Genomic DNA, 17,700 nt, shown 5'->3' with positions numbered 1-17,700 from the left:
GAGACGCCGCGGCCGCGCGGCGCCGTGACGCGCGGGAAGCGGCGGGGCGGCGCATGCGCGGGGCGGGGCGTTGGCCCCGCCCCCGGAGCGCCGTGCCGGCGCGCGGCCGGAGCGCCGGAGGCAGGTAAGGCGCGCGCGCGCGCGCGCGCGGGCGCGGCCCCCGCCGGGACGCGGAGGCTCCGCCCACCGCCGCTGGGGGGCGGGGCCTGCCCCCTACCTTGGTGGGAGGGGGGCGCGAGGCCGGGAGAGGGGGGCGTGGCCTGTGTGCCCCCCCGAGTGTTCCCGGGGGCGTGGCTTGACCCTTGAACGGGCGGGGCTTGTGTGGGGGCGGGGCTTATTGATGGGTGCGGCTGGGGGGCGGGGCTTTAGTGTACCTGTCTCCCCCCCCCTTCGATTTTCATTTGACCCCCTAGACCCCCAATGGGGCCAACGTCCCCCTCAGACCCCTTATGATGTCCACATCCATCCCTCAGACCCCCTATGGAGCCCATGTCCCCCCTCAGACCCCCAGTGGGGCCAATGTCCCGCTCAAACCTCATAGGGGGTCCACATCCATCCTTCGGACCCCCTATGGACCCACGTCCTCCCTCAGACCCCCAATGGGGCCAACGTCCCAGTTTAGTCCCCCTATGGACCCATGTCCTTCCTCAGACCCCCAATAGGGCCAACATCCCCCTCAGATCCCTTATGGGGTCCACATCCATCCCTCAGACCCCCTATGGAGCCCATGTTCCCCCTCAGACCCCCAATGGGGCCAATGTCCCGCTCAAACCTCATAGGGGGTCCACATCCATCCTTCGGACCCCCTATGGGCCCACATCCCGCCTCAGACCCCCAATGGGGCCAACGTCCCCCTTTAGACCTCCTATGGACCCATGTCCCCCCTCAGACCCCTAATGGAGCCAATGTCCCCCTTTAGACCCCCTATGGACCCACGTCCCCCCTCAGATCCCCAATAGGGCTAACGTCCCCCTCAGACCCCGTATGGGGTCCACATCCATCCCTCAGACCCCCAATGGGGCCCACGTTCCCCCCAACCCTTCCTGCAGAGACCACTCTGACGGACTTGCCACGCTGGTGATGTGCAGGTTATGGTGATGTGGGGGTTTGAGGGACTTGGAGGTGGGTTAGGGGAATGCCGGGGTTAGGGGGACATGGGGAGGGGTTAGGGGGACTTGCGGGCTGTGGGGCAAATCCTGGGAGATGGGCGCCTTCCTCTCTCTCCCCCAGGATGAAGGAGTGGTGGGTGCAGGTGGGGCTGCTGAGCGTACCCCTCCTCGCCGTCTACCTGCACATCCCGCCCCCCAAGCTCTCCCCAGCTCTGCTCTCCTGGAGGTCCTCTGGAAGCTACTTCACCTACAAGGACCAGAACATCTTCTACAGAGGTGACACGGTCGCACCGAGCCCTGGGGACACCTCATCCATCCCGGTGGGGAGCGGGCCTGGGGATGTCCCCAAGGCCAGGCAAGGAGGTGGCAGATCCCTCCCAAAACATAATGGCTTTAAGGGGAGCTGATGCATGGATCCAGGTGCCACGGGGCTGTTCGTTATCAAAACATTTTAATTGGGTGAAGCCACGAAGGTTGGTCCTTGTGTGGCACTGCCAATACCTTGGTGTTGGCAGGGAAGGATCCCAACAGCCTCCGATGGGTCACAGCAAGAAGATACCAAAAAAACCCTTTTTTTGCTGGAGCGGTTGTCACCCATCTTAGCGACTTAGGTGCAGCTGCAATTAATTTGTGCTGAGTAAAACCCTAATTTGTGGTAAGTAGCTGGTGCTGGCAGCTGTGGTGGCTCTTCTGGCTGGGTTCCTAAAGCCACGCTGGCACTGGGATGTTCTGGTGTAAGTCAAACCCATGCTTGGTTTGGGGGGAGAGGTGATACCATGCTGCTGGTTGGGCTCCCCGCAGGTTGAACAGCAGTGCCTATCTTACAAGGGAGGAATTTGCGGGGATGAAGGGGGAAAAGCTAACCCTGGTGTCTTGTTCCCTCCCGAGATTCAACCGGTGCCGTCGGCAGCTCTGATATCGTCGTTCTCCTGCACGGCTTCCCAACCTCCAGCTACGACTGGTGCAAGGTGAGGGGAGTGGGCGTCCGGGGAGGGGGGGTTGGATGCCAACAGCAAACCCGGCGGTTTCTCCCTCGAGGCGACGAGCAGGTGGACGTGGCTGGTGGCTCAGCAAAGGGTGAGCAATGCTTCAGAGGAATTTCTGCTGGAGGTACCGCTGTGCTCCAGGGCATCTGTCCTCTTCCTCTCCCGATGCCTTGCAGAGGAGCCAACCTCTTCCCACGTTGCCCTTTCCCACGCTCCAGCCCAAATCAGGAGAAAAAAAAACCCCACAACTATTTCTTGGCTTTTTGGTGTGGATGGTCTTGCTGTTTGTTGGGAGATTTCAACCTCCTGCAGTTTTTTTGGAGGTGGAAGGCGCTGCCTGGGGGAGCAGCAGGGAGCATGGCCACCCGTGGTTGTGTATCGCCACAGACTTTTCCTCTCTCCGCTCCCATCAGCCGTTTTTTGGTTTGTTTGTTTTTTTTTTTTCTTTTTTAATGCATTTCTCTTCCAGATCTGGGAAGGGCTGACCCAGCGGTTTCACCGGGTGATTGCTCTGGATTTCGTAGGATTCGGTTTTAGTGACAAGCCTGTGAGTAGCCTGGGAAGACAATTTTTGCAGTTGCTTTTGGCCCAGAGGTTGTTCTGCCATGCCAGCATCCCTGCAAAATTGGCGTTTGCAGTCCAGTTTCTTCTCCCATTTACAACTGGAAAAGGAATAAGACATTATAATAGCAGAAGGGATAGGGAAGGTGCGTGGTAAAGAGTGGCTCTGTCACTGTCTTGGGTTTAACGTGACTCCCAAGCACACCTTGACCCCTTTGGGACATGGGCAGTGCTCCCACTGGTTTGTGGACATAGCTGCTGGCCCAGGACATCCTGACTGCTCTATCCGGGGTCACAGACTACTGGTTTCCACCCCATGTTCCTCCAGTTGGGTGTTTATTCTGGGATTTGTGGGCTCGTGGTGGGTCAGGTTCTCACTGCGGCTCCTCTCCCACTTTGCTTCGCAGAGGCCCCACCGCTACTCCATCTTCGAGCAAGCCAGCATCGTCGAGGGGCTGGTGCGTCACCTCGGCCTCCACCACCAGAGAATTAATCTCCTGTCCCACGATTACGGGGATACAGTTGCACAGGAGCTGCTGCACAGGTCACTGCAACCACCGATGCTCTGGCTGCTCTTTGTTGTCCCTATCAAGACGATTTCCAGCAGATAAGTGGAAGGACGTAGCGCAGAACCCCTTTTTCCCTGTACCTACAGCTGTAACGAAGGCTGAGATGTCTCAGGGAACAACCATGGTGGGCAGATCTGAGGCTCCCATCCATCGAATCCCGGCTTCTAGGATGTTTAGCTTTCCTCCTGAGCTCCTTCTTATCAAGCCAGGGACAGCAGGGGAGCAGAGATGATCTGACACTGTGAATTTGACCTGCTGGTCGGTCACTTCTTGGAGCCTGTAGAAGGTTTAGTTGTGTGTCACCTTCTTCTCTTCTGTCTCCCAGGTATGAGCACAATAAAACTGGAAGCATCTTGATCAACAGCCTATGCTTATCCAACGGAGGTGAGGTTTGTCCGGCATCGTGGGATGGGTGGGCTGGGAGGGATGGGGATCCATGGGATGGGATGGCCTTCCTGTCGCCATCACCTGAGGGAAAGCACCACCCGAACCCCAAGTGAATTGCAATTACGGTGCAGTAATTAACCAGGAGCATCTGTCCTGGGGCTGCCTGTGCCACCTTTCCTGGCACCATGAAGAAAGGGAGAGGCTGGGAGATGCAGAGCAAAACCACTTGTAGCATTACAACTCTGTTCTTTGACATCCTTCCAGGGATTTTCCCCGAAACACACTACCCCCGGTTCATCCAGAAGGTGAGCTGCTACCCCCACTCTAGTCGTACCGAATCGCCCCTCAAGCAGAAGTCTGACTCCGTGAGTTCGGCTTTTTACCCGGCTCGGATACCTGCTGCTTTTCCCGCTTCGGTAATGACACCTGAGCTGCTCGCAGGCATCGTTAGAGGCGGTGGGAAGAAGCAGGGGCTGTCAGGATGTGGCTTGTCGCATCTGAACACCCCAACTAATCACCCCTTGAAACGCTGATGTCTCACCGCTGAGAGCTCACGTACATCTCGAGGCTCAGGGCTGAGCTGGGAAACTGCTGGAATACGGGGAAGAGCCCTCTGAGGAGACAGGATTTACTTGTCTGTACGATACCAAGTAGTGCTGTCTCCTTTTTTTTTTTTTCCCTTCTGCCCAAGATCCTCAAGGACGGGGGTTTGCTGTCCCCCATCATCACGCGGCTGATGAACTTCTTTTTCTTCTCCAGAGGGTGAGTTGTGTCTCTGTGCTGCTGGGCACAGTCCATACGGGGGACGTGAGCCAAGTGGGGAGGGGGCCAACGTAGGAATTAGCGTAGGCGGGTATTTGGCAGGTGAGCAGATCCCTTGGTGCTGTCCCAGGAGAGATTTGCCCCTGGATTTGAACGACCTTGATCTTCTGGGCCATTCCCTCTCCAGGATGGCAGAGTGCTTCAGCCTAATAATAAACCACACTGCTTCTCACTGTACACTGAAACCCTTCTCTCCCACGAGTATTGGATTTGTGCCTGTTACAGAGGCAATGAAAACCCTAACCACACGCCACATACGGCACGCAATCAGATATATATTTTTTTCAGATGTTGCGAACCCTCTTTTTTTTTTCCAAAAACCTCTTTAAAGTGGCTGCTAAGCCCAACACTGGGTGCCTTTGGGGGGACAATTTGCAGTGCTGCCCTTCCACCCACGTGTTTCGTAGTGGAAGCTGGAAGTGCTCAACTGTTTGGGGTTTTTTGTTTGTTTGTTTTTTGTTTTTTTTTTTTTTGCCTTTGGCTAATTTTTTTGAGTCGTATACTAACACAGCTGCTGCTGTGTCACTCTGAACTTTCTTTCCAGGCTTGGGGCAGTCTTCGGGCCCTACACGCAGCCTTCACAGGCGGAATACTGGGACATGTGGACGGCGGTGCGGACTAACGATGGCAATCTCGTCGTTGACAGGTACGTCACCGTTAATTGCTTCATGAGCTTAGTTTTACACCCGTGGCGTCCCTCTGTTTCCAGGTAGAGCCCTGCAGCAGCTCTGAGGTTACCAGAGCTCGGCCGGGTCCCTGGACACTGGCTCCTCAAAGCCTCCAGCTGCTTCTCTTGGGGTCTGGAATCATCACTGCACCCCAAAAAGGAGCTGAGGTGTGATGCAGGAGCAGGGATTCTTGCTGGGATGATGCAAGGAAGTCCGGAGTCAGGATGATCTGAGCCTGCACGTGGTGGTAGGAGGGCAATGCTGGCGATGTACAATGTGGGGTTTTTTAATTTGGAAGTTTGCTGCTTGAATTTGTGAGTTTCTGTTAAAAACTGGAGCTAAATCTGGTTTTCTTCAGTTTGGGACTTTTGGAAGGACCTTGGGCTGGTGGTTGTGAGGTCTGTATCCCCACTCAGTGGGGTCTGTGTTTGTTCTTCCCCCCCCACAGCGTGCCAACTCCTCTCTCCTCCCACAGGGGGACAATCTCCAGACAAATCACAGTAAGGACCAAATAGCTCAGTCCCTCCAAAGGGCCCTTATTAATTGCTTCTTACGAGGGATGCTCGCCCAAGCCAGCAGTGGGTACACCAGCTGATGCACTGTCCACTTGGCAAGTCCCCTCGTGACAAATTATTGCAAAGTCACCTTTGTCGGCAGCGTAGCCGTGATGGGAAGCTCCAGCCCCTTAAATGGCGTGTGTGTCGGAGTATCATATGTTTATTTAGTGTAGCTTCTCAGCCTTGGAAGGCTTTTTATAACCCAGCTGACTTGAACCTGATGTTTAAATCGGGAGCCTCAGCCCCCCCAGGAGCTGTGCTGAAGCAAGGAGTCACCCTGAGTTGCTGGCTGGGGTGGTGAGACAAGCTGAGCAGCTGTTAACAGTTCAGATTTTCACTGTGCAGACCCGACCAGTGCAAATTATCTTCTGTGCTCCTCCACACTCCATGGTTCAGTGTCGAGTCCTCTTCTGCGGGGCACTGAAATGGTTGCGGAGCCACCGCGATGCACGGGAGCACTCAGACGGTGCTGCCCCGGCGTTGGCTTTCAGGTTTCTGCCCCGACGTTTTGTAGGATGATTGCAAACCCATTTTTTGCCCCGCTGCCCAAGTGAAGCGGCACGGTTTAAGGGGTCTTGGGGGTAAACCAACCTTTCAGTGCTCGTTTGCTGACTCCCCGCACCGCCCGGCGCAAAGGTTACGACGGTTCACCACCTTTTACAACCCAGTGGCACTGGGAGCAGAGGACCTGAATTTCCTTCCATCCCAGGTGGGAAGGATTCAAACCTTATCCTCCCCTCTCCCCAGACTGTAAGCTGTTTCTCCTTTCCTAAATGACCTTGAGTTATCTTCCAGCCGGACTCTGGACTGGACTCAGGGCACAGAGTTCACCAGGGATGAGACCTGTAGTCAGCATCCTGACCTCCTTTGCGCTTTTATTTGCTGACTGTCTAAGTAAATAAATAACACCCACCACCTTAGGCAGATTTGCTGAGCTTAGGGATGGGCAGCAGACTGATTTTTGGGTTGCTACTGCCCCAGGGAGGTGGTCTGTGGGAGATGCAGATTCCACCTTGGTCTCATCGCACAGGCACCCGTTGCCCCGAGAGCCATTTCCAGCCTGTGCAGCATCTCAAGGCACCATCCGCTACGTAACAACAGGTTTCTCTTCAGTATTTTGCAGTACATAAACCAGAGAAAGAAGCACAGAGACCGCTGGGTTGGGGCTTTGATGTCCACCTCTGTCCCACGTGAGTAGGAATCGGTTTTCTTTGATTTACGGGTCAGGATGTTGGGAATTACCCCCCTCATCTGCAAGCGCGGGAGCGTGGCGCTGGCTCCTTCCACTAATTGCTGGAGCCTCTCGTTTATTCCGAGGACAACGGGGCTCAGATCCAGTTTGTGGAGGGGGTAGCAAGCTTCCCTGCTCCAGTTTAAGGCTCGGTTACAGTGGAGAGCTGTGAGCTTGTTAAGGTAAGAGGAAAAAGTTTGTTCCAGAGAGCAGAGGTAACTTTCCTTTAGAGGCTGGTTCACAGCCTCTGGTTTCTCCAGCTGCTGTCCCAGGGAAGCCGAGATGCTTTTCAAGCTCAAGTTGCAACCACTGAAGGAAAGGTTTGGTGTTTGCAGGAGGAGGGCTGGAGGCTGAACTTGACCCCAGGGCAGAGAATCAAGAGCCCTTTGGGCACCTGGTTTGCTCAGTGTTCTGCTGAAAGCTTCCCAAACGCCATTCGAGGGGGGAACGTGTCTGCACCAGGTCTCCTTGGCTTAGTTTAGGGATGTCCTTGGGTATAAAAGCTCTGCCTGTGCTTCTCTCTTGCAGTGCACCTCATCTACGGGCCCCTGGACCCCGTGAATCCACACCCAGAGTTTCTTCAGCTTTACAAGTAAGACCATACCCAGCACGCATTAGGAATAGGCAGCTAGGGTTTCAGTTTGAGGGAGATTTTTGTCTCGGACTTTTCCTTCAACTCCCATTTCATGGAGGTTGTATTTAATTCCCACCTCTAACCTGCACAGCCAGGTGCTTCATTCGGAGCCTTCTGCAATTGGGAAATTGCTTCCCCAGTTTAGGCATCAAAGTCACACTTCTAAGTCAAATCAATCATGCATTTTAAAACCACAGCAGAGAGAGGTAGGGTTTATTGACTGAGGTACTCTTTGCCTCCAAACCAACCTGAAGTAAATCCAGCACTTGGAAGAGCGGTCAACTGTAGCTGCTACAGGCTTTTTTTTTTTGTCCAAAAAGTGTGTTATGGGCAGAATCCCAACTGTGCAAGAGGGTACTGTCCTCCTCACTGGTAGCATCTGGCTGACCGGGGGCCGAGCTGCAGTTCCTGTGCTCAAGCCTTGCCGCGTTCTTCCAACAGGAAGGTGCTTCCCATGTCCACAGTGTCTGTGCTGGACGACCACATTAGCCACTACCCGCAGCTGGAGGATCCAACAGGCTTCCTGAACGCGTATCTGAGCTTCATCAACTCCTTCTGAGCTGCTGCAGCTCAGCTCTCACTCTCTGTTTATCAGTCAGGCTTCGGGGGCGAGAAGAAACCTTGATTTTTAATCTCCAGATCCAACACTTTGCACTAACACCCTAACCTTTGGCTGCCAAACTGCTGAATTTATGCAGTTAAATCCTTTGTGTACCAGAAAAGATTAGCCTGCGGGGAGGCATGGACAAAAATAGCAGCCTAAGTAGAGTTACAGGGTGCTGACAGCTCTGTGTCTCTGTATTTAGAACCAGGAGGGCTCAAGGGAGAACAGGGGCAGCTGAAGGGAGGCAGATCACGTAGGTCACTCCTTACTAGGCTACACTACATGCCGCAGGTAGACAGGACCACCAGCAGCTGAGGATCGATGCACGTATTCCCAAAATGGATGCTGGTCTGTTTTTTGAGTTGCTGTACAGGCAGTTTAAATTACAACCCTCTGCAAAGTGTTACAATACTTAGCCAGCTTGGCAGGACTGGAGAATTTGAAACTTGAGTTTGCCTACACAAAATACAGCAGGAGAGCTAGATCTGTAATCCCCCAAAATGCAGGCAGTGATACTCTCCACCCATAAAGGGGTGTTTAAGCACTGTCATTACATCTTCAGTAACCCCTTTTTAATGGCCAGTTACCCAAAGGCAAGCTTTAAACTTCAATTTTTTTCCGCATCCCTTATTTCTCTGATTTCCAGTTCAACAAGCAGAGCTGCTCACTGACACTACGCCCCTGGGACTAGCTCAGCTTGGCTGTAGCATGCAGCTCTACCAGGGCAGGCTTGTACTCATTTCACTAGAACAAGGTGAATATGCAATACTGGCACTAGCAAAAGCCAAGCTGTTCTTCTGAGCAATAGCTACTCCAGGCACAGGGATCTGGGACAGGTGGTTCAATTAGCATTAAAATAGTATTCCTTCCTTCCCCTGAGTTGATAATGAAAGAAACAACAGTTCATCAGCAGAGAGAAGAGATGCAGAACTTCCCTCACAAGGGAGACACCTTCCCCTTCTCTTACCCACTTTTGATACAAGCTGTTTCACATCTCTGAGCCCAGAAAAAGGCTGCACAGGTATTATTTGACATAAGGCTCAGAGATTTGAATATGCCTTGATAGGTGAAGTTCGATCTCTCTCTCTCTCTCTCTCTCTCTTTCTCTGTACATTGATTTTTCTGTGTGGAACGGAGGAGACAATCATCAAGATATTGTAAATTTGCAGGTTGGCAGACTCTGCAGGTTTTGTGTGGTTTTTAACTGCTTAGGTTTGAAATTTAATAGCATCCCTTTAGAAATAAGGGGCTTTTGCTGAGTAAACAGCCATGATGGGTTATTTTTTCTGTACTGAAGCAGACAGACTTAGAACAAAGATTTCTATTTTATTAACAGTAATTCATATGAATTTCACCACTTGGACCAGTGTTTATTTTCTGTTAATAAAAATCAGTTTTGACAAAAGTCTGATTCCATTTTCTTACCACCTGCATCTTTTATCTTCCCTGCTCTACTGCAAGTGGCCAGAGATGCAATAAGTTAGACAGGAATGTGTAAGTGACAATGAAGGAAGGGACACAGGAAAGGCTCAGCACCAGCCAGCCACTATTGCCGCTACTGTAACATCATACAAAATATTTACCAAATTGAGGAATAAAAACAACATGCAGAAGGACCGACAGGCTGCTTGATATCTGGTAAAATACCCAACCAGTGCTTGCAAAGGAGGTTTCCACCACAGTCGATGTGCTGTTACCACTCAGCCTACAGAAGCCAGGATGACATCTCCCGGCGTTTCTTCCTTGCTCCTGACTGTCACCTGCATGGTCACACCATCTCCTAGCGCAAGCCTGGACCTCACCAGCACATCGCAGCCTCCTCTGTATACACCTGGGGACAAAGCAACATTTGAGAGATTACTTTAAAAGCAGCTCAGTGATCTAGTCCTAACCCAGGAGCCAACAACTTGGCGAGCACAAGACGGAATGAGGCTACGGTCAGTTGCAGAGAAGGGGGGGGGAAAATGACAAAAAAAATATCAAAACCTAAAAATCCTCTAAGCTCTTGAGGCCAAGACTGAAGGTAACAGATACTGTCCTAATAAAACAGAGTCAGCAAGTGCTGCTGGAGGGCTAGGCTGATTTAAATAGGTAGAAACCAGAAAGTGGGTGGCTCACTTGTGGTTTGAGAAGGCAACGCATACTGCAATTCTGCCGTGAAGGCAGAGTCTGTTGGCTTGGTGCCCTTGCTGTTAAGGGAGGAATAGTTCTCCTCCGCTTCTACTAGAGGGCTCAGAAGTGGCAGTCCTGGAAGCAATTCAGATGGCAGGACGAGCCAGCTCCAGTCCCACTCCAACATCACTCCGCAGACAGACCCAGAGTTACCAGTTCTACCTCTGAAATAAATTAAGATCCCACACTTCTGTCACACTCACTGCAGTTTTATCCAAGTTTTGTAGAGCACTTCACTTCCAAGGATTGCACAAAGCTGCAAGCCTGGACCACAGGCACCAAACAAGAAGTTGTGGGTACTACAGGCCAATTCAGGATGGATCTTTAGTGACAGGAACTTCAAAACAAGACGGTCCTAGGAACCCCCTTGTGAGATAGATAACCTCAGGCAAGGAGTTTAGTTACATGTCTGCTCTGGAAGTTCTTAATTCAAAGGATTCACTACCATTCCCTTAGGTATAATACCTCTGTTTCGAGAGACACAGAGCCTAGCCCGAGTACCCCCGTGGCAGCAGGCTCCAAGTCAGCACCAGCTGCATTCAACTCACTGGTTCACTTCAGCTTTCTACAGAGAAAAAACTCAGAGCATAATCTCCTAACTCATTTCCCTCCATTTAATAAAAAAAAAATAATCTGTAGGGACATGGAAACATCAAGTTCAGTAGCATGAATACTTACCAGCTAAATAGAGCGTGTGAGAGTTCTTGTTCTCTGGCACTTTATCTGATCTCTCACAGGGCTGCATGCCCAAGAACTTGATGATGTTATTGACAGCTTCTGCATTCAGAGATCGAAAAAGAAAATGACCTCCAGGCTGGTGTCAAGCTTTCTGTGAGAACTAGTTTGCAATTAAAGAACATTCTCTAAGCACCCATGTGGCTTCACCATTTCCATTCATTAACTGGATTGCAGCCCCACCAACACACCTACCTTGCCATGTCTTTTCTGCTGAAGGCAGCCCTCCCTTCCTTCCACCAGCCTCAAGCAAGAGAGCACCGCCAAACTTCTGCTAACGTTATCATGTTGGGATTATACCCAACATTGCAACACAAAGCCTTGTTGCTGAGACATTATGTCATGTTGGGAGGCACCAAATTCTCTTCCTAGAACACTAAATATATCCTCAGCATGGCAGATTTACCAGGATTACTATGTGGGTCACCAATAAATGAGAAGAGATCATCTTACCATCAAGGGTTTTAATTGAGCTAAGTGCAAAGGTTTCTTCTTTCTCAAAGTCATCTCCCACTTCTTCCCATGCAGCTGCAAAGTTAGGCTTTAAAACCTTCTGAATATGATCAGACACGGTCACCTCCAAATCTTCCAACTGACAGAAAAGCAAGAGAGATTTTTTTCAGCTGCCAGTTACAGAAATGATCCTGATCTCAGGAAGGGAAAGACAGACAACAGCATTTTGCCAAGACAACTCTGGCATGCCTGGCTTCGGTTTCAGGAGAAGCACACAATAATAGCATCTAAAAAGCAGAGAGGAAAAACAGTATTTATGGTGGTCATCTGTAAAACTTAAAAACATTTATACAAAAACATCGATGAGACCAAAGGAGTGCAAAAACCAGGGCAATCACTTTGTGAGTTGAAGCCCACTCGAGCCCTTACTGGGCATCTGAGGAGATATTTTCTCAGAATCCAGGAGCCTTTACCTGCACCAAGCCCGAAAGACAGGCACTTTCCTAAGATCTGACTTGTATTTCAGTAATTGATAATACAAACACAAAAAACAGAAGTGCAAATGCTTGGGCTGGAAGGATTAGGCCGCAGTTCTGAAAACAGACTGGAAGTTATTTCTGCCTGCCTGCCCCCACAAATCTCCATAGGGCACTAAAACTAAAAGTTACAAGGGTGTAACTTTTGGCAGAAGCAAGGTTTTGTACAAGCCACAGTATTTTGAAAATGGTGTTTCAGGCAGGCCTGCCGTTCTCTCTTACTGGCTTCAGATCTGAAAGGAAACTGTCAGCCCCATGGCCATGTGTATTCAGAATTAGTGACAAGGCAAAAAAAAAAAAAAAACAAGTCCCAAACTTACCACGTATTCATCGTCATAGCCATCTTCTTCTGGCACACCTGTGTTTGGGTCACAGTCTCGAACACTGAACTTCACTGTGCAACTGAAAGTACAAGCAACTGGGGAGGAGAGAAAAAGCCTGTATAGGTTAGCGGTGCAATTTCTTCTGCTTGAGCCCATGCTTCCCAAAAGATACCAGGAAGAATGTACATTAGCTTTGCCCTAGAAGATACAGACATGGCTGCAGTCAGAGCACTTTTCAACTTATAAATATAAAATATATATAAATATAAAATTTCCCCTCAGACTTTAAGATGAAGGACGAAGGAGGATCTGAGGAGTATGCCATAGTGTAACAAGCACAGGCCCACTGACTCACAGGGCACTGCAGCGAGAGCCAGTCAGCATTAGCTACCAGAAGGAACTCTGCAAGGGTTTCTGACAAGTGGATTATGATCCAAAACCACAGTTCAGGGAATTTGGACTGGTTCTAATCTCTCCCGGTATTAAAACAATAATCAAGAAATCCACCCTGCTGATGAGCCGAGTCACCTTACGCCAACTGCAAATCCAACGGAGTTTCTTTTAAGTGTGAATAATAAAAGTAAGAAAGGGAAGTTTTATGCCCAACAAAATCTTGTTCTTACATGTCATAGCTGTTTCTAATTCTCTGAAGAGAGGAAAAATTGCACTGGTCAAATATGTAGAGGCCCAAACTACTGATTTTTTTTTTTTTTCTATTTGCATTTTTGCATTTTCCTTTTACTGATGTTGTTCTTGAATACTGCCAACAAACCCCCATGTTTTCAAATGTGCTCCCTTCATTGATTCAAGGCAGTCCATTTCACTTCCTCTATTACTTGCATGCTCTCCAATCCTCTTTAACATTCCATTTTTAATCCTCCAATACCACCCATTACTTAAAAAGTGCATATACTATTTTGTAAAAAGCGTGTATACTATTTTGCACAAACACAAGTTCTACATGAAAACCAGCACATATCACCCACGATGAAGAAACAGCGCTAGAATCTCAGTATGCACTCACCAAATCCCACCCCATAAACATTTTATCACGCGTTCTCCAAGAACTTCATTTGAAGGATCTTTTGTGCAGAACTACTCCCTCCCCAGTGGGTACCTGCAGTGGGGTCATCCCGGGGAATCTGGACAAGGGTGTAACACATGCCCGGCTGGTTGTAAGGCAGGCTGGGTGCTGGGATGCAACAAATCACATCGTAGGCGTCCGAGGGCTCCATCTGCACAGTGACTCTCTCTAACAGCTGATCATTTAACGTGTTTGTGCAATCAAACTGCAGAAGAATAAATTGAAAAGGGCTTGAACATAGAAGAAACGTTTCTAATTGAGAATTCTTCCCCAAATCAGCTACAATAGTCCAAAGCTTTTCTCTCCAATTTTACTAGAATTCTTTAACAGATGGGGATCATAGGCCCCATCCTTTTTTGATCTTTGAGGCAAGCAGCACACACCCTCTTAACTCTACCTTGCAACTCCCTTAAGAGAAGCAGTTGCTCTCTGGGGCAGAGCAACAACCCTGCTTATGCTACACCCAGGCATCATTAAGGGCCAACTCCTCTCGCACCCTGACACAAGTGGGTAACTTCTCATACCTGGAAAACGATGTGATTTGTGAACACGTGTTTAATACAACGAACAAAATACTCTGTTTCTGCTTCTGTGAGCTGTACTGGTTCTGAAGACTTGAATAACGGACCCAAGCTCTTAAACTCTGGAATGGCTGCCAGTTGTTCTGCACAGAAAGGAAAAGAAGATGACAGACACTTATTGGCAGGCTCGTTCATTGCTCCTGCATGTCCTGCGGCAATCCTCCCAACAATTCAACGCTGGAGACCCACTGATCTTTTCTCATACCTTGAAATATATCCTGGCGTGAAGGAGCAACTTTCTCAGGCTTGCTGGTCACCAAGGCAATCTCTGGGATGAAAAAAGCAAAGATATTGTGCTGTCAACTACACCATCCAGGAGTTCTAAACGTTGTTATATGTCCACTAAAAATTCCTTAGTTTCTAGTGTTTCATTCTGCTGCAAACCATTGCCATCCTGGTTTCTCACACGCACACTGGAATATCTTTTCTATGAGGCAATATTGGATTGTAAGGAGAGGAGAGATGTTTGAGTAATGGTGAAAAAACCCACGCTTTAGTCCAGAATAGCCAGCAGAAGAGCTGGAAGAAGGAGAAAAGGAAAACAAAACCCCCCAAACTTAAGAAAAAGTTGCGCAAAGTCAAAAAGCAAGAATTGCGCAAGAACACGGAAGAAAGGCAGTGAAGTGACCAAGTGCTTCTGGAATGTATTTTTTTCAAACATCTATGAACTAATAAATTTTGATTATGCACAAACTTCTCTCTGGTAACAAGATTAGCAGACTGAATAACAACATTCTTGCCAACCCACATTCCCTCGGAAGAAGCGCTGTCCTCTTTTATCTGTGAAGATCAGGCTGGCTTGCTTCTGCAAAGCCAGTGACACTGTCACCTGCACAGCATTCAGCTGAGTCACCTCCCATCTTGGCCTGACCCTGCTGGGATGGGTAAAGAACTGAAGGAGTTAATGCCTCAAACATTCACCAACACAGAAAGCTTCAAGGACAAAGCTGTGGCCTTTGTGGTTAGTCTAGGGACCAAACTATCTGCTCAAGGAAGCAGAGAGCATGTGGAATGGCTCCACTCCCTTGCAGCTGACAAACTGTCTATATAAGCTTCAAAGCGGGGGACAGGTAGACTGAGTGAAACCATGCAGTGGGTTAATGCCTACACTTTAATTTACAATGCAAAGCAGCTGATAAAATGGACAGAGGTAAAAGGCAACAGAAAGCTTTGCTGGGTGTGCCCCCGCCACCCAAGATTACCAGACCCGAGACAATGCTGGAACCTGGGGTGGTGATCTGGATTCTTTCACTCACTCTCCTTTCCTTTTATTTCCTTTCTTTTCTTTCTTCTAGATTTATTGATAAGAGGCCACATTGCTTCCTATCCTTTTCCAAATTTAAGTTGTTTCTACCACAAGTAGAACATTTTAACTGATCCCTTGGTGTCATTTCACCTTAACACGAGGGGAATCACAAAAACCTTACGACTCCCCTGGGCTCCTAGTCTGGGTTGTAACAGCATGGCAGCCAGTTTATGGATGTCAAGTATCATTACAGCAACCTGAATGCTTATAGCTGTGCCTACAGCCTATTTAAATGAAGCCCAAGTGTTACCTGCTTTCTGTTCAAAGATTGGCGCAGTAGCCAGTGGAACTGTTTTCATATCAAAAGGTTTGTCAGAAGGCTCCAGCGTATATTGGTGTAGGGCTTTCTCCATCCCAGGAACAGAGACAGTCAACCCTGCAAAGCAGAAGCACAGGCAGAAAAAAAAATCAGTTTTAATAGCAGGAACTGTCAGAGGCCTACAAGCACTACGATATAGACTTCACACATGAACGGTGTGAATTTTGGATTGCCCACTGCACCAAAACCAGTAAGATGCCAGAGTCTGAGAAATTTATCTCTGTCTCAGTTACCTCCCTCTTGAGAGATACAAGCAAGAAAGATTATTTAAAGAGCTCTTCTCCATAGCCTATCCATTGGTCCAGGCTGCAGAGAAAAACTTGTGAGCAATCTAGAGATTACAGTTAGATAGATATGGTTTGGACTTTGTCTAATAAAAAACTGGGAAAAGCACTTTCATTTCTCAGTAAACAGAAAACACACACACTAAGTGCTTCAAGATACTGGATAGAATAAAAAAAACTGCTCTGAAGCTGACACAAAGTTGCCAGTCCAAAGAATACTGCAGTTTGAGCAGTTCACTCCAGAAAAGTCCTCTTGCAATAGTCTTAAATATGCTAAATACTCTGCTCGCGTGAACTTTCAACTCAGACCATAAAACATTTTTATAACTAATCCTGGCAACAAGATTTGTCATCCTCATTTTGTAATGGAAAAGACAGAGCAAAGATTAAGTAAATTGTCCCATGTGAAGGAAGAGGAAACAAAAAGAAAAGCCCAACCCATACTCCTGCTCCATTTCCTAGACAATCCCCGTATTTTGCTAAATCTGCCATTCTCAGTCAGCACAAGTACTGCACTGGAAAGCAGTAGGGCCAGAAAAATCACACGGTTCTGTCCTTTCTGTTATTCTGACCCAAGTTACATTGCAAACAACTAATCTCACAGCAGCAAAGCCCACCCATAATACAGAATGTGAAATAACAGCTCAGACTTCTTTCCTTTTTATCACCAACCGTTAAAAATATAGGCAGCATTCAGTGCTATCTGTCTCTGTTGCAGTACATTCAGGTAGAACGTTGCTCTGTCCCGAACTTCGTCATCGCTGTCCATCATACACCTGGTTTGGGGAACAGGAGGCCAGGAGTCAGCCCACTCAGGACACCACGAGAGCTGAGTTAAAAACAGCACTGAAAAAACTGGACTTGATGCTGCAACGATAGTCTGAGCTCCCTCGGTAGACTTTCAAACTACGCAAAACCAGTGTTCATACAACACAGTAGTTGAACTTCCAAGTTAAAGTTTATATGCAAGCATGACATCAGAAAACTAAGATTAAAGGAGATGTGTATGTGACTTGTTAACACCATACACACTTGCTAGATTATAATATATGCCTGCACTTTATAGCTAGTAATTCTGTTGGGCACCATGTGGTTGCACCTTTTTTTTTTTGACAGCATTCTTTCACAATAGAACAAAACCAGAAGAAATAGATTTCAAAAATAAACATGTTAAGGTAGCTTTCTATTTCAGACTGAAAAAAACAGCTGCGTGCTCAAGTATTCACCTCGATTTTCCATGATAACAGGTCATTTATAAAGAGAGATTCTCTCTCCCTTCTGGCAACCTCCCTCCCTCCCCGCATTGCTCAAGTCACTTTTTGCAATTGCAAATCATTTGCACCTACACTGAGGTTGCCTTCTGCCTGAAGCAGTTCATAATTTGAATTATTCCTCTCACCACAGGAGTGACACATGACACAGGTTGACACTGTAGTGCTATACAAATGAAGAACATGACATTTATGGTACAGACAATTTAAGGAGGCTGAATGGTCTTAACAGGAGAGATGAATCTGTAAAAGTGATAACACCCGAGATCACTACTCAACCATGCACCGAAGTTATTTATGAGTAACATGGAAATATATTTTCTTGCTTCAAGGGATGCAAAAAAAGTGCTAATCCACTGTAGATTTATTACCCACTGAGGAATGTTCTCAGACTAGACTACTATCAGATGTTTTCGTGACTAATCACATCTTTCATTTGCTTATCTCCAGAAGTGCTATTCTCCCTCCGGCCAGGAAGGGTGGAGGACAGCCATCTCCCACCTCCTTA

The 17,700-nt window shown here is 48.5% G+C and overlaps 2 protein-coding genes across 3 annotated transcripts in view; one reads left to right on the top strand and one right to left on the bottom strand.

Annotated features, from left to right (window-relative positions):
* Positions 1–51: 51 nt before the first annotated feature.
* On the top strand, positions 52–9,533 carry MEST. The gene is made up of 12 exons (XM_032986755.2): positions 52–124; positions 1,231–1,385; positions 1,998–2,077; positions 2,565–2,642; positions 3,064–3,200; positions 3,551–3,609; positions 3,877–3,917; positions 4,304–4,374; positions 4,979–5,080; positions 6,773–6,849; positions 7,419–7,482; positions 7,966–9,533. The coding sequence occupies exons 1-12, from the start codon at positions 54–56 to the stop codon at positions 8,081–8,083; spliced, it is 1,053 nt and encodes a 350-aa protein (XP_032842646.2). The 5' UTR covers positions 52–53; the 3' UTR covers positions 8,084–9,533.
* Positions 9,474–17,700, bottom strand: part of COPG2 (COPI coat complex subunit gamma 2) — a 22,056-nt gene continuing 13,829 nt past the window's right edge. For both annotated transcript variants that reach the window (XM_032986752.2, XM_032986753.2), the window contains exons 16-24: positions 16,594–16,697; positions 15,569–15,694; positions 14,218–14,280; positions 13,956–14,095; positions 13,465–13,636; positions 12,345–12,442; positions 11,489–11,627; positions 10,979–11,077; positions 9,474–9,959 (exon numbers count right to left, since the gene is read on the bottom strand). In XM_032986752.2, coding sequence (XP_032842643.2) covers positions 9,829–9,959; positions 10,979–11,077; positions 11,489–11,627; positions 12,345–12,442; positions 13,465–13,636; positions 13,956–14,095; positions 14,218–14,280; positions 15,569–15,694; positions 16,594–16,697 — 1,072 coding nt within the window. In that variant the 3' untranslated portion in view covers positions 9,474–9,828. The remainder of the gene's footprint in view (positions 9,960–10,978; positions 11,078–11,488; positions 11,628–12,344; positions 12,443–13,464; positions 13,637–13,955; positions 14,096–14,217; positions 14,281–15,568; positions 15,695–16,593; positions 16,698–17,700) is intronic.

This window comes from Tyto alba, unplaced genomic scaffold (genome assembly GCF_018691265.1).
Source record: "Tyto alba isolate M040663 unplaced genomic scaffold, T.alba_DEE_v4.0 Super-Scaffold_2, whole genome shotgun sequence".
Classification (NCBI taxonomy): domain Eukaryota; kingdom Metazoa; phylum Chordata; class Aves; order Strigiformes; family Tytonidae; genus Tyto; species Tyto alba.
Note: the sequence above shows the minus strand (reverse complement) of the source record. Positions and strands in the feature narration are given on the sequence as shown.